The sequence below is a fragment of the Rhinatrema bivittatum genome, chromosome 2 (assembly GCF_901001135.1).
Source record: "Rhinatrema bivittatum chromosome 2, aRhiBiv1.1, whole genome shotgun sequence".
Lineage (NCBI taxonomy): Eukaryota > Metazoa > Chordata > Amphibia > Gymnophiona > Rhinatrematidae > Rhinatrema > Rhinatrema bivittatum.
In genome coordinates this window covers 402,368,214-402,384,598 of record NC_042616.1, presented here as the reverse complement: position 1 = coordinate 402,384,598, position 16,385 = coordinate 402,368,214, and the positions used below count along the sequence as shown (strand labels likewise).

Sequence of the window (16,385 nt, the reverse complement as noted above, 5' to 3'; positions counted from 1 at the left end):
CAGTCTGAATAAACAGATAAGCATGGGTGCAGCTTGCTTATTGCGGTGGTTAATACCCCTAACTAAATTAAGCTATTTCACTTAGATGCAGTTCCAACACTGCTCTCTACATTAATGGCGGGGGTGGAAGGGAAATAGAATAAAAAAAGGTTACTAAGAGCCAACAGAAACAGATAAGTATGTGAGAGAAAAAAAAAGTGCGAAAGCTTGCTGGGCAGACTGGATGGGCCGTTTGGTCTTCTTCTGCTGTCATTTCTATATATGTTTCTATGCGAACAGCGGTTCATCATGGGTCAGCAGGTACTAAGAGATAGGCGAGCCCCGGACAGACCACGGAAAGGAAGCTGGCGCCACCTCCTTTTCCTTTCCCTCCACGACCTCAGATCAGACATGGTGACCCGCTGAATTGACGGAAGGGCACCACGAGGAAGATGAACTTGTTCCAGCTCTTCATCATTCAGTTGATTACTGCTGCCATACTGCGCAAGGTGGGGCGAGAAACAGATGGACCTGTGACTTTTAGCGGTGGATCACTCGGCTCGTGCATCGATGAAGAACACAGCTTTCGAGGCCTCAACGCCCTCCCCGTACAGAATGCGTAAAGGGAGCCAGCGCCTCCATCTTTTCCTCTCCCACTACGACCTCAGATCAGACGTGGCGACATACTGAATTTTAGCATATTACTAAGCGGAGGAAAAGAAACTAACCAGGGTTCTCTCAGTAACAGTGAGTGAAGAGGGAAGAGCCCAGTGCCGAATCCCCGCCCATCCGGCGGGCATGGGAAATGTGGCATACAGAAGACCGCCTCCCCGGCGCCATTCAGGGGCCCAAGACCTTTCTGCTAAATGTGGTTCTTGAGGGGACTTTGTAATTGAGCTAAGACATGCAGCAAACGCCTGAAACCCACATTTCTCCACTACCTGCAGGGGCTGGTCATCAAGAGCAATCATTTCCCCGATGCACAGCAGTTGAGGTCAGGCCCTTCTAGTGACTTAAGGGCTGGACAGTCAGGCACAGCGTTTGGGGTCAGGCCCTTGTAGTGGCTTAAGGGCTGGACAGTCAGGCACAGTGTTTGGGGTCAGGCCCTTGTAGTGAGGTAAGGGCTGGACGGACAGGCACATCAGTTGAGGTCAGGCCCTTGTAGTGACGTAAAGGCTGGACAGACAGGCACAGCATTTGGGGTCAAGCCCATGTAGTGACTTCTGGACAGTGGACAGACAGGCACAGCATTTGGGGTCAGGCCCTTGTAGTGACATAAGGGCTGGACAGACAGGCACAGTGGCTGAGGTCAGGCCCTTGTAGTGATGTAAGGGCTGGATGGACAGACACAGCAGTTGAGGTCAGGCCCTTGTAGTGACTTAAGGGCTGGACAGTCAGGCACAGCGTTTGGTGTCAGGCCCTTGTAGTGATGTAAGGGCTGTACGGACAGGCACATCAGTTGAGGTCAGGCCCTTGTAGTGATGTAAGGGCTGGATGGACAGGCACAGCAGTTGAGGTCAGGCCCTTGTAGTGGCTTAAGGGCTGGACAGTCAGGCACAGCGTTTGGGGTCAGGCCCTTGTAGGGATGTAAGGGCTGGACAGACAGGCACAGCTTTTGGGGTCAGGCGCTTGTAGTGACGTAAGGGCTGTACGGACAAGCACAGCATTTGGGGTCAGGCCCTTGTAGTGACATAAGGGCTGGACAGACAGGCACAGTGACTGAGGTCAGGCCCTTGTAGTGGCTTAAGGGCTGAACAGTCAGGCACAGCGTTTGGGGTCAGGCCATTGTAGTGATTTAAGAGCTGGACAGACAGGTACAGCGTCTGGGGTCAGGCCCTTGTAGTGACGTAAGGGCTGGTTGAACAGGCATAGCGGTTGCGGTCAGGTACATGTGCTGATATTATCTGGAGCATATGAGACAGTTGTAGCTGCTGCAAGGCTTTGAATTGCTTTTATTCATCTTTCCATTCACAGGGAAAATCTAGAAACCCAAACAAAGGCATGTCTGTTTTCAAAAACATTAGCATTTCCATCAACTCTGGTTCCAGCCTTGAGCGATGAGGGCTCATGATATCCCCAGTCATTGAAAATACACGTTCACTGGGCACACTGGTTGGTGGACATGACAGATATCGCTGAGTCACTTTGGCTAGGTGTGGCCAGACCGTGGACTTGTGTGCCCAATATGCCAGCAGATCTGTCTGCATGTCCTCTATGGGTTCTGTGAGATACTGTGTCACTGACATTTCTGCTGGTGTCTCCTTTGCTTGGGTGGGCTGAGAGTCCTTCTTGCAAGCTGCTTTCGCTCTAGCCCATGCCAGAACAGATGATTTTTTAGGGGCAACATGGCTTTGGCATACTGAAGTGGAGGAGGAAGTGCTAGCTGATGCTGACAGAGTGCTGCTCCTGCTTCGGCTTGCACTACTCTCTGAAGTGCCCGCTGTTTCCTGCTCTGCTTCATGCCTAATCTGTCTCTGCCTATGGCGCTCCTGTTCACAGACGTTTACTAACAGCAGGTTCTTCACAAATGTGAGAGAATTGGACTGTAGGGCGAGTTTCCCTTTCACATGGGGATCACAGACTGTGGCGAGCATGTATGTGTGGTCTTTGTTAAAGGTCCTAATCTCTCTTGCACCTGCTTCTGCAAAAAGTCCAGACAATGCAGCACCTCTGCCGTCATTCCCTCTTCCTGTTTAAAGCCCTCCAAATTTTCCTCCAGAAAATTAACTATAGGGATGATGTCAGCCAATGTGGCACTTCCTGAACTCAGCTCCTCCGTGGCATCCTTGAAGGGCTGCAGGATTTTTACCAGCTGACTCATGACTAACCAATCATGATGCCCTAGGGGACTCTGCACATCTATGTCCATTTCCACAGAAAGGTCATGAAGGGGTGTCTGCTTCTCCACTAACTTTTGCAGCATCATATAGGTGGAATTCCACAGAGTGCCAATATCTTGAATGAGACACTTGTGAGGCATCTCCAAATCAGTCTGCTTTTCAAGGAGAACCTGCCCCGCCTTCACACTTCTGTGGAAGTGCGCTGCTATGTTCCTGCACTTGTGTATTAACGTATGCAGGTATTCATTCTCTTGGTGCTTGGACTCCAACCCCAGAACTGACTTCACTACCAGGTGCAGAGTGTGTGCAAAACATCGAATGTTCTGAAAGCCCCCGTCAGATATTGACTTTACCATGTTTGCACCATTGTCTGTAACAAAGAACCCTGCATGAAGATTGAGATTCCTGTCTCTCTGGTATAGCTGCCAGCCCGCCAGCATCTGTCTGATGCATGCTAGAATATTGGCTGAGGTATGGGCCTCGTCCATCAGGTGGGTGTGCAGTAAAGCCCACCTCCACCTTGATACCACCAATAGAGCTGCTGCCTGCCCCTGCCTCAGCCAGGTCCCACCAGTGTGCTGTCAGGGAGAGGTAAGAGTGTGAAGCATTCATGGCGGTCCAGATATCGCAGGTGAAATGCACACTCCCCTCTGCCTTAGCTAGCAGCTCTTGGATGCGACTGTGACACTGGTTGTACAGGCTGGGGATGACCTTTCTGCTAAATGTGGTTCTGGAGGGGACTTTGTAATTTGGAACTAAGACCTGCAGCTAACACTTGAAACCACATTCTCCACTATCTGCAAGGGCTGGTCATCAAGGGCAATCATTTCCCAGATGCTCCTGGTTACAACTTTTGAGGCTGCCTGCCTCCTTCCCCGGGATAACGTTACCAAACACCACCCCATTTCCTCCATGGTGGGTTGTCGCTTCTGACACATGGCAGGGGGCTGCTGGCCTGCCATCTGACAGATAGAAGGGGATGAGGGTGTGGGATGACTCTGCTCCTTTTCAACCACTTTACGCTGCCTGGAAAAAGGGGTTCCCTGACTGGTACTGCCACCATCCCCAGATGTCATTACTGTTGGGTGTTGCTTCTTCATATGATGCATCATGCCAAAATTAGTTAGATGTTCCACTTGCTTGCCTCTGCTAATATCCCTGGCACAGTAATTATACTGAGCAAAATGTGAGTCCTCCGTCACTTTAAAGTGGCTCCAGATCACAGATTTCTTTTGTGATCCCTTCTCTATAGCCTTCGGGGTGGATGCTGGCACTGGAGTTGAAGTAGTGGGTGCACCCTGAGAAGCAATGCCAGGGGCATCAGTCACACTCTGTGCCTGCGCTGACTGCTCTTCCTCCTCCTCCTCATCATCATCATCAGTTTCATGTTTCCCCTCTAGCACTGAAGTGGAGGCTAAGACGGAACTAACTAATCCTCCTAAACCTTCTTCAGCTATTAAGTCTTCCATTTCTGATAAAGAGAATCCCATACAAGATGATTCTTCATCAGAATCAGATCCAAACACTGCCTGCATTACATCAACAGCAATAACATTCTGCTGTGACACTGCTGCTTTTGGGTCTCGCTCTTTTGTCTTGGATGGCTCAGCCTCCCCTTCCCTCACCTCCAAAACAACAGGGTCAGAAACAGGTGGTGGCGGTGCATCATGTTTAAATTTAAGTTTTTTCTGGATGGAATTACCTGCCCCTCCAGAGATTTTAGATTGGAACAGCTCCCTTTTTAACTTTAATGGGGGACTGGCACTGCCTTTTGAAGTGCCTCCTCTGCCAGTGCCAATCACTCAACCATGTCTACCTTTCCCTGACATCATGGATTTAATGTCACTGCCTACTAGGGATTTCAATTAAAAGAATTATTTCATAAGAACATAAGAAATTGCCATGCTGGGTCAGACCAAGGGTCCATCAAGCCCAGCATCCTGTTTCCAACAGAGGCCAAAAACCAGGCCACAAGAACCTGGCAATTACCCAAACACTAAGAAGAACCCATGCTACTGATGCAATTAATAGCAGTGGCTATTCCCTAAGTATAATTGATTAATAGCCATTAATGGACTTCTCCTCCAAGAACTTATCCAAACCTTTTTTGAACCCAGCTACACTAACTGCACTAACTACCTTCTCTGGCAACAAATTCCAGAGCTTTATTGCGCGTTGAGTGAAAAAGAATTTTCTCCGATTAGTCTTAAATGTGTTACTTGCTAACTTCATGGAATGCCCCCTAGTCCTTCTATTATTCGAAAGTGTAAATAACCGAGTCACATCTACTCGTTCAAGACCTCTCATGATCTTAAAGACCTCTATCATATCCCCCCTCAGCCGTCTCTTCTCCAAGCTGAACAGCCCTAACCTCTTCAGCCTTTCCTCATAGGGGAGCTGTTCCATCCCCTTTATCATTTTGGTTGCCCTTCTCTGTACCTTCTCCATCGCAACTATATCATTTTTGAGATGCGGCGACCAGAATTGTACACAGTATTCAGGGTGCGGCCTCACCATGGAGCGATATAGAGGCAATATGACATTTTCTGTTCTATTAATCATTCCCTTCCTAATAATTCCTAACATTCTATTTGCTTTTTTGACTGCTGCAGCACACTGAGCCGACGATTTTAAAGTATTATCCACTATGATGCCTAGATCTTTTTCCTGGGTGGTAGCTCCTAATATGGAACTTAACATCGTGTAACTACAGCAAGGGTTATTTTTCCCTATATGCAACACCTTGCACTTGTCCACATTAAATTTCATCTGCCATTTGGATGCCCAATCTTCCAGTCTTGCAAGGTCCTCCTGTAATGTATCACAGTCTGCCTATGATTTAACTACTCTGAATAATTTTGTATAATCCGCAAATTTGATAACCTCACTCGTCGTATTCCTTTCCAGATCATTTATTGGTGACTGAACATCTCTGTACCAATATAACAGGCAGATACAGTACAGTATAGTAAGGGGCCGAAAACGCGCGTCCAATCCGCCGAACCTAATAGCGCCCACAACATGTAAATGCATGTTGATGGCCCTATCAGGTATTCCCGCGCGATACAGAAAGTAAAATGTGCAGCCAAGCCGCACATTTTACTTTCAGAAATTAGCGCCTACCCAAAAGGTAGGAGCTAATTTCTTCGGGCACCGGGAAAGTGCACAGAAAAGCAGTAAAAACTGCTTTTCTGTGCACCCTCCGACTTAATATCATGGTGATATTAAGTCGGAGGTCCCGAAACTTTCCAAAAGAAAAAAAAATTTGAAGTCGGCCGGCGGCTGTCGGGTCGAAAACCGGACGCTCAATTTTTCCGGCGTCCGGTTTCCGAGCCCATGGCTGTCAGTGGGCTCGAGAACCGATGCCGGCAAAATTGAGCGTCGGCTGTCAAACCCGCTGACAGCCGCCGCTCCGGTCCAAAAGGAGGCGCTAGGGACGCGCTAGTGTCCCTAGCACCTCCTTTTGCCCGTTTTTACCGCCAGGCCTCATTTAAATACAGAATCATGCGCACAGGAGAGTGGCCTGTGATCACACTGGGAGAGCGGATGTTCGCCCGCTCTCCCGCGGACTTTACTGAATCGGCCCATATGTGAGTGTGAAAAACTACACACAGTGCAGTGCCTTGCTGTACAATACAACTGAGACTGCTCTATATGCACAAAAAAATATTACAACTCCAGATGCCTACTGGGGATTTGGATTAAAAGAACACCGCTGTACCAATATATGTGAGTGTGGAAAACTACACACAGACACACAGTGCAGTGTCTTGCTGTACACTACAACTGAGACTGCTCTGTGTGCACAAAAAATGAAACTGCAAATAAAACACTGGAAGCCTGAGGAAACCCAATTCCTACATTGATGCTGCTTGTTGTTTGAAAATACCAACTCCCAGACAGCCACTGCAACTCACACTATCTGCTCTGTGTGAAACTGCAGATAAAACACTGGAAGCCTGAGCAAGCCCAAATCCTACAGTGATGCTGCTTGTTGTTTGGAAATACCATCTCCCAGACAGCCACTGGAACTCTCACACTATCTCCCACCCACACCACCCAAACCCTGCCTGCAACCTACACCAGGGGGTAAGATCAGCAGCAGAATGCCACTGCTGGCAGCTTGTCTCAGTGGGAGAGACAGTCTGAGTTCAATTAAAAAAAAAAAAAAAGGGCAGTAAAAAAAAAGCCTGGCTGCCTGGCAGGCACAGCAGCAAAAAAGAAAAAATATCTTTTTCAGCAATGGAAAATTAATTGTAGCAAACTAGCAAAGTAGCAATAGCAATTGAATAAAGACTTGAGACACTCAGAGAGAGCTCAAAGAGCAACAACCTTCTCAACCAGAAGCCAGGAAGAAGGCGCACTGCGTGCTATGCTTGCATAAGGTAGAAATACAGCAGGAACAGCATCACAGAGCACTGAGAGCAGCGATTGGCTGAATTAGAAAAATGCTTTGCTCTGATACGTTGGCATTCTGGTCTCCTTGCCAACCTGTCTGACCCACTCTATGACAGGGCTGTGAGGTCACTTATGACTCACAGGAAAGGGCTGGTTGTTGCTATGAATACCCCCCAAGGCCTTCTCCTATTTCAAAAGGCTGCTAAGTAAGCACTGTGAAGCAAACGAATTAAACTTATATATGTTTCATTCGTGGGGGATCACCATGCGTTTTGCGGACCCCCGATCAAACAAATAGGGACCTATTTGTTGCGGATGACACATTCGTTGAAAACGAATGCACATTCCTACTAAATGTACTTAATGTTATAGGTCTTTCCATGTATCTTTTCTATGATATACAATATAACAACTTTGTGGTCCTGTCCATTACTTTTTCAATCTGTTTGGCAATTTATAATTTAGCCCCAATCTCAATTTCTCTTTTGCTGATCTAGTCCCAGTTGCACCTAACCAACCCATTCCCATCCTGCAGTTTCTATCACAGTAACAATAGCAGATGACGACAGAAAATGCTCAGTCGGCCCATTAAGTCTGTCTGCTTGTTCCTGTCCATACTGCCAAAGACATATCTCAGACGCCAGGCCAGAGCATGACTAACATGAGGACATAAGAAAAGCCATGCTGGATCAGACCAATGATTAATCGAGCCCAGCATCCTGTCTCTGGCCAGTTTGGGTTCCTGGGAAGAACCAGTAGATGCAAAATGAGGATATTCATTCCCTTTTGCAACCCCTAAGTCTACCTGGTAATAGTTGTTAACAGAGCTATCCTCCAGAAACTTGTCCAAACCTTCTTTAAACTCAGCTATACTATTAGATTTGTCTATATTCTCTGGCAACAAACTGAAAAAAAAACAAAAAACTCTTAAATGTATTTTAAATCTGCTGCCTGGCTTCATGGCATGTCCCTTAGTCCTAAAGCTACCTGAAAGAGTAAATAACTGTTCCCTAGTAACCTGTTCTACAACACTCATGATTTTATAAACCTATCATTCATCTCTTCTCCAGCCTGAACAGTCCTAACCTCTTTAGCCTTTCTTCATTAGGGAGCCGTTCCAGCTCCCTAATCATTTTTGCTACCCTTCTCTATACCTTTTCTAGTTCTCCTGTATCTTATTTTGAGATGTGCTGACTGCACACAAAAGGTATGCTCGCATCATGGATCAAGATAGAGAGGCATTATTATAGTCCCTGTTTTGTTTTCTATTCCTTTGTGAATAATGCCTAAAACTCTGTTTGCTTTTTTAACAGCTGCTGCTGCTGCACATTGAGCTGAGGCTTTCAATATATTATCCACAATGACTCAAAAGTCCTTTTCCTAGACCTACTAATATGGAACCCAATACTATCTACATATTTTTCCCTGAGTGCATCACTTTGTATTTGTCCATGTTAAATTTCATTTGCCATTTAGATGCCTAGTTCCCCAGTCTTGCAAGGCACTCCTGCAATTTCTCAGTGCCTGCTTGTGTTTTAACTACTTGTTGTGGTCCTGCCCGCGAGGAGCACGGGCAGACTTCTTACCTTTGCGGCCAGTCGGGCTGCCGACTCGCCCCGCGGATCCCCAGCTGTTTGGCACGGCAGTCCGCCGCCCACGCTGTCCTCCGCGGCACAGAGGCCGCGTTCCTTCTTGCCCTGCACAGCAGGGCCGACCCTCCGCAAGCTCTCCCTCACGACCGGGACCACTGCTGCCGCTCCTGCTCTCCCCGACAAGCTCAGCCGCTCCTGGGGTCCTCAGCCGGCAGGGAGGCCGTCCCTGCTGGTGCCTGCTGCTGCAGGGGTCCTTACCCAGCAGGGACCCCATCCCTGTCAGTGCCTGCAGTCTTCCTGCTCTTTCTTCGCAGCTGGAGGCGCTCCTGCTTGCTTCAGTGGGCCTTCTACATGGCGAGGACGCCACCAGCGGATCCTGCTTCTCTTCTTCCAGCTCTCCTTAGGCGCGGGGAGTGTGCCTCTCTCCAGTTTTTCAAGGGCCAGCTAGGTGTGGCCCTCTTCTGACCCCTCCCTGGGCATTGTCCTCTTCACCCCTACAAATGGGCTCAGCGTCCATTCCAGCTTTGCCTTCACAAGGAGTTAGACATTCCTGGGATCCTGCTGTCCTTCGATCCAGGAATCGTCCTTGTTCCAGCTCTTCTTCAAGGTCCTGTGTTTCCTATTCTTCGTTGGAGCTCCTCGCCTTGTCCTGATGTCCATGTTCCAGTCCAGATGTCTGCCTGATGTTCGTGATCCACTCCTGAGGTCTGACTCCTGATCCTGTATTCTATGTTCCAGTCCAGATGTTTGTTATCTGTACCTGATGTCCGTGATCCAGTCCAGATGTTTCTCCTGATCCTGATGTCAATGATCCTTTCGGTGGAAACCCACTTGAGAGCTATTGTGAGCTATTTAGATCTTCCATAGAGCTCACGTAAACTTTGGCAGTCAAAGATCATAACCCACTCTTATAATTACCAACTGTTTATTTAACCTACATTAGGCACTGTATCTCTTACTTATGCCTGCATTAGGCAATGTATCTTTTAAAATGTTATTAACCCCATATATACTTATCCAAGTTATATTGACCTGTTCTTTGTAAGACATTTACTTGTCAATGTTATTGTTCTGTTAAAATGTAAACCGAATTGATCAGTAACTCTGTTATTGGAAAGTCGGTATATAAAAATGCTAAATAAAATAAATAAATCCTGAACCCCTGGTTCCTCGTGCCACTCTTCCTGGCGTGCCATGTAGTGGTCCGCGACCAGCCCCATGGGCGGGCTGTGTAGGGCGCTTCATGGTGCAAGGCCTACCTCACTTTTGCAGCACTAGCCTCCGGGAGACTTCCGCTTCTGTACTTATCCCTGGTCTACGGAGTCCCTAGTGCTTGCTCCGTCCGTGCCAAAGACTCTGCCAGAACCTGTACTGTCAGCGTGGTCCGCGACCAGCCACTGGCAGCTGAGTAGGGCGCGCCTCGGTGCAGGCCTCTACAGCTTCTGAGACATGTTCCTTTTCATTGCTCCACATCTCATCTAGAGGCTCTTCGAGTCCAGCGTGGTCCGTGACCAGTCCCGCGGGTGAACTGTGTAGGGCGCGCTGCGTCGCAGTCTCATCCCAGTGCTTTGCCTGAGTCTTCTGATTACATAAGAACATAAGAAATTGCCATGCTGGGTCAAACCAAGGGTCCATCAAGCCCAGCATCCTGTTTCCAATAGAGGCCAAACCAGGCCACAAGAACCTGGCAATTACCCAAACACCTTGGACTTTGCTTGAGTCTTCTGATTACCTGATTGCCTGAGTGTTCTGATTACCTTGAACTTTGCCTGAGTGTTCTGATTACCTTGAACCTTGCCTGAGTGTACGTCTTCTGTACCTCATTCCTTCCTGTGCTGGTTCCGCTCCCGCGGATGTAGGACAGGGTGGTCCGTGACCAGACCAGTGGTACTGGCTGTGTAGGGCGCCCTGAGGGACCGTGCCACTGTCCGTATAACCGAGTCTCGTCTGTGCACCCAAGTACCTCGTTCCTGAGTCTCGTCTGTGCACCCAAGTACCTCGTTCCTGAGTCTCGTCTGTGCATCCAAGTACCTTGTTCCTAAGTCTCGTCTGAATCTTCACGTTCCGGTCTTCGCTGCCTTGGACTCCATCCGGCCTGCCGCATCTTGCCGTACACTGCAGCAGGTCTGAAAGGGCTGTATCTCCAGTCATCTGTCTTCAGTCCAGCCCAGGCTCGGGCATGCCTCGCCTACCGTGGCAAGTCTTCAGAGTTCCTCTGGGGTGGAGCCATGGCCCAAGAACACACATCCCCTGGTAAGCAGACCGCTCTCCTAGCGCTCCACAATACTAATTTGAATAATTTTGTATCATCTGGATATCTGATCACCTTACGCATTGCTACCTTTTCTAGATCATTGATTATTATGTTAAACAGCACTAGTCCCAATACAAATTCCTGGGGCACTCACCAATCTCTTCTATCTATTGGGGAAACTGACCGTTTCATCCTGCTATTTATTTTCCATCCTTTAACCAGCTAACAATCCACAATAGAACATCATTTCCTATCCCATGGTTTAAAATACCTATTGTACCTGAATGTAAATCACTTTCAGCTACTAATGAATAGTTAAAAAGTAAACAAAATACATAAAAAAATTTCCTAAGGAGCCTCTCATGAGGGACTCTGCGAAATAAAATGTGTATGCTATTGTATTTGATACACGCCTTTCCCAATATAAGCCCAAGGCAAATTAACAGTTTAAAAGCAAAAGCCATACAATGCTCAATGCTTTCTGAAAATCCAGATATACAGTCTTATCTACACCTGCAAAGAATTAGGTTAGTGAGGCATAACTTTCCTTTGCTAAATCCATGTTGTCCCCTCTCCATTAAACCATGTCTATCCATATGCCTAGTAATTCTGATCTTATCAATAGCTTCCATCATTTTATCCAGTACAAACATCAGGCTCACTGGTCTGTAGTTTCCTGAATCACCCCGGAGCTCTTTTTATACACTGGCTACCCTTCAGTCCTCAGGTACAGAGGCAGATTTTAATGGCAGGTTACAGCTTGCCAGTAGCAAGTTGGCAATTTCAAATTTGAATTCTTTTAGAACTCTAGAGTGAATATTATCTGATCCAGGTGATTTGCAATTATTTATCTCATCAGTTTGCTCTAGTATGTCTTCCAGTTTCACAGTGACTTGCTTCAGTGCCTCTGAATCATCACTTTCAAAGAGTGGTTCTAGTGAGAGTATCTCCCCAAAATCCTTTTCAATAAAGATGAAAACAAAATATTCATGAGGTCCATATTTCAAAGGATCTAACCAGCTAAATAAAAACTTAGCTGGCTAGATCAAAGCCTTTGATAAATAACTGATCTAACAAGCTAAATTTATCCCTTTAATTTTCACTGTAGGCTAAATTTATTCATTCAAATTCTGGGTGGGCCTGGGGGCAAGGAGAGAAAGTTCCACAACTAGCATTGATTTTCAGTGCTAACCATTTAACTTGGCCAGCCACATCTAGGTACAACAAAAGCAAACCTAAATCTGGCCCACTAGTTCTCCCTTCCCTCTAGCCTCCAAGTTAAAGCTGCAGAGGGCCCTAACAGCCTCCTTTCTGGCCAAAAGTGACAGCAAAGCAGTGGATCCAACAGTCCCCTGCAGGGCAATTTTCTCCTCATTGTCTCTTGGCTTGATTTAAGCTCATTCTGATTTTCCTCATTAGGTCCTGCTTCCCAATTTTTTTAAAAGATGCTTTATTGGCTTTCATAGCCTTTTTCATGGCAATCTTTAAATATGCTGGCAGTTGTTTAGTCTTTTCTTTTAATTTTTTTAACGTATGAAATACAGTTTAACTGGGCTTCCAAGAAGGTATTTTTAAATAATTCCCATGCCACTTTTCAAATATTTAACTCTTACAACTGTTATTTTTAGTTTCCTTATGTTATTGTAGTCTTCCACTTTAAACTTCAAATACTACTGCAGTAGTTTTACTCATTCTCCCACCGATGATTTTATCAAATTTAATAAATTATGATCACTATTGCTCAGCAGCTCCACAATTGTTACCTTTTACATTAGAACGTACTTTCAACTGAGAAATAAATCTAAAATGGCTTCTCCACTTCTCAGATCCAGGACCACTCCATGAAGCATTAATTTAAGGCATCTAGAAACTTTAAAGAGAGCCAACCCAGAGGCTCAGTGGCATACTGTACATTGCCATGCAGAAGGTCCGTTGATCAATTCCTGACTTGGGTGTTCGGCACCTCGGGTTGGCGATGATGCAGGGGCATTGTTCACATCCCCTAAGAAGAGAAAGTCATGGTCCTCATTAAGGGTGACACAGATGTGGCCAGATTTAGAAGCCATATTACAGGGTTCCAGTAGGAGCCCTAGTGCTTTGCTTCCAGCCTCAGGATTACTGCTGCAAGGATCAGACTAGAAACAGGAGGGAGAGAAGAAATAGGGGAAATATCCTCCGTTAGCTGTGAAACGAAGGCTCCCAGCATTGTTTCTGACTGAACTGGAAGAAAAAGGAGGAACCATGGAGCCAAAATAACTTCCTAGCATGCCCTGACGAGACTTGGACCCAATCAATGTTGGGGTAATTAAACTCTCCCATTATTATTGTGTTCTGAATTTTATTAGCCTGTCTAATCTTTATTAGCTTTTCACAGTCTGTTTCATCATCCTGCTCAGGCAGACAGTAATGTGCCTTCTCTACTTTACTCCTCCCTGTCACATATGGAATTTCTATTCATAGAGATTCCAAAGTCCATTTCGCAAGATCTCCCTTCTGATCCAATTTTTTTTCTCTCTCTCTAATTTTTATTTATTTATTTTTGGATTTATAAACTCTCTCTTTCCAATTGGGCTACAAGACAATGTACAATAAAGCAGAAATACAAATAAAACACTATACAATAACATTAAGCAAAGGCCTTAAGATATTTTATTTATTTGTACTCATTTGTACTCTATCACCTTGAACAGATGAGCATACAAATTCCCCATTAAGTTTATACCCAGTTCCTCTCCCTTCCTTCGGCTAACCACAAAGCTTTGCAAGGGTCTAAATATCTACCCATACTAGCACAGCCTCGAACCAAACAACTGGCCTCTTACGACCCCTGCATCACTCCTACGCTGTCCATTGCTAGTTACCCAAATCACACTACAGCTGGCAACTGCAAGTCAGTGTTTCCCAACCTAGTCCTGGAGCCTCACCTAACAGGTCTGGCTTTCAGAATAACTAAAAATGAATATGCATGATATATACACAATGATATATACGCATGATACAGTGTACACAAATATAGATTGTATTGTTATTTTCTGGACAACTCAAAAACCAGACTCTGCAATCAGGTTGGGAAGCACTGCTATGAAACACGAGCATGTCCAAGCTTCAGCATCTAAGATCCTCATTCACATAGTAGTTACTGCAATGATCTTGTATGATTACAAGGATTGAATGAGTCCAATCTATGATGCGTCCAAGGCCTGACCTATGGAGATCAAAGTCTCCCAGCAGAAAAAAAAAAGCATCATGTTTGACTGCTCTTACTATCTATTCTTCTCTATGAATGGCGCAATCAATGAAAAAAAATGCCAGTCTCATTCTTAAATGTAAACCGCAAGTACTGAAACAATGTGCTCTGTTCATATGGTGTTGCCTGGCCTCTTGAAATACAAACAAAAATTCATTTTTCACCACAGAAGTTTACCTGGTCCAATCCATTGGTGTCGCCCACAGAATTCAGATGATTCATCATGAAGCTCAAAGGGTCAGATGAGGTGTCACGAGTAAAGACAAGACTGAAAAAGCTGGGGATATCCTGTCCATTCCTCATATTTTCATGGGCTTCTATTACTTGGTATAACATAATGAACTTTACAGCTTCATAAAGCTTATACTCCTTGTCCTCATCAGCAAATAGAATCCTACACATCTCTTCTCGTTGTTCCTGGTCTCTAGCTCCAATTATTTCAGTCCACTGAAAAAAAGGAAAAATAATCAATACTAAGAACACATAAAATACAGTTTAGGACAATATCAGTTGAATTAATCTTGTTTGTATGGAAGGTGATATATAAACAGGATGCCAAAGGGCTTTACGAAATATATATAACCTTTTCAGCCAGCAGCTTTCCACTACATCTGCCTCCTGAACTTTTTTGCTGAAAAGATTGGTCAACAAAAGGCAATTGCCTGTCTCCAAATGTTAGTAAGTCAAGTCCTTGCTAACCAGCTGTTTCAGGGTCACCAAGGTCAGGACGAGAAAGCTCTGCTTCTAAACACCCTTCTTACCACCTGTATGGATTTGTAGAATGGTGTTAAGAGAGATTGGATCAGAAATGGGAACACTTGCCACACTATATCCTGACGAGTTTCCCTGCAGCTTCTATAATGTACATGTCCAGGTGCCTGGCAAACATTTTATTTAAATAGGCAATATTTGTATCTTACTGATATCCAAGAATATCACAGCACATATTTACAGGGCAATTTTCAGAAGTCATTTAGGTATATTGGCTGCCTGAAAATTTGCCATCCCTAACCAGGATAAAAGTAAGCATGGAGGACCATCTACAATATAAGTACTTTTAGCCGGGTAAGCAATAGGCAGGCCTGAGAGTGGCTTTAGGTCAGGGAGGGCCATTGACATGAATACGTGATATTTTTCACATCTACAAGTATTATTTCAAGGAAAATCTACCCACAGTGAAAAGGAGGTGCAAATCTCCATGGGCACTTTTTCCCAGGGATATTTTCACAGGGAAATTATACTCGGATTTCCCTCTTGAAAACTGGTGCATCAGTGCTCATACATCCCCTTTGAGACTTTGCATCAATATGCCCAATTCTGAAAACTGAACCCCCTTAAGATTTAAACAACATATATTTCTTAAACTTGTATAAAAAGTCAGGGATCAGGTTTTGTGATATTGGGGTGGGAAGGGATTCAGGGTTTTAGAAGTAAGTAACCAAAGGCCCTGCTGCTTCTGAGATGTTACACTCTTTTCGCAGTTAACAAGACTCAGGCAGAAAGAGAAATGATCTACACAACAGCACACATTTTCATTTTATAGTTACATTCGGGTCCTTTTTCAAAAACCAGCTGAATGGGAACGAGAACCAGCCAATTTTATCCTTTATTTTTAGCCGGACTACGTTTTTGATCTGGAAGCTCACCTAAATCTAGCTGGACAAATTGTTCCTGGTTAAATTTAGGCCAGCTAATTCTTCAGCTCAGAATTAACCAGGTAATTTCCCTGCTAGGGCTAAAAGTCAGCACTAACCGGCTAAATTCCACCCCTTCCCCCAACTTATCCTACTTCCTTTAACGCATTTATGCGCCTTGTGCATTTACCCAGTTAAAATTAAGCATTGGGGGGGGACGACAATTTTAACAGGTTCAGTTTAATCAGCTGGCTAAACCTTTTGAAAATCCACCCCTTATCACAGACATTGCTGAAAAAAAAGTGGAAAATTGCAAGCAATTGCAGGAACAATGATATTATTTTTTACACTTACAGGAAGTATAATTTTATTTATTTTATTTATTTAAAATTGTTTGTATACCATTTTTTCCATTTAAAAAAAAAAAAAAAAGGTCAATAT

General features: G+C 45.2%; 1 protein-coding gene across 2 annotated transcripts in view; it reads right to left on the bottom strand.

Annotated features, from left to right (window-relative positions):
* OTULINL (OTU deubiquitinase with linear linkage specificity like) overlaps nt 1-16,385 on the bottom strand; it is a 100,818-nt gene that overhangs the window by 10,086 nt on the left and 74,347 nt on the right. For both annotated transcript variants that reach the window (XM_029590047.1, XM_029590046.1), the window contains one exon: nt 14,488-14,757. In XM_029590047.1, coding sequence (XP_029445907.1) covers nt 14,488-14,757 — 270 coding nt within the window. The remainder of the gene's footprint in view (nt 1-14,487; nt 14,758-16,385) is intronic.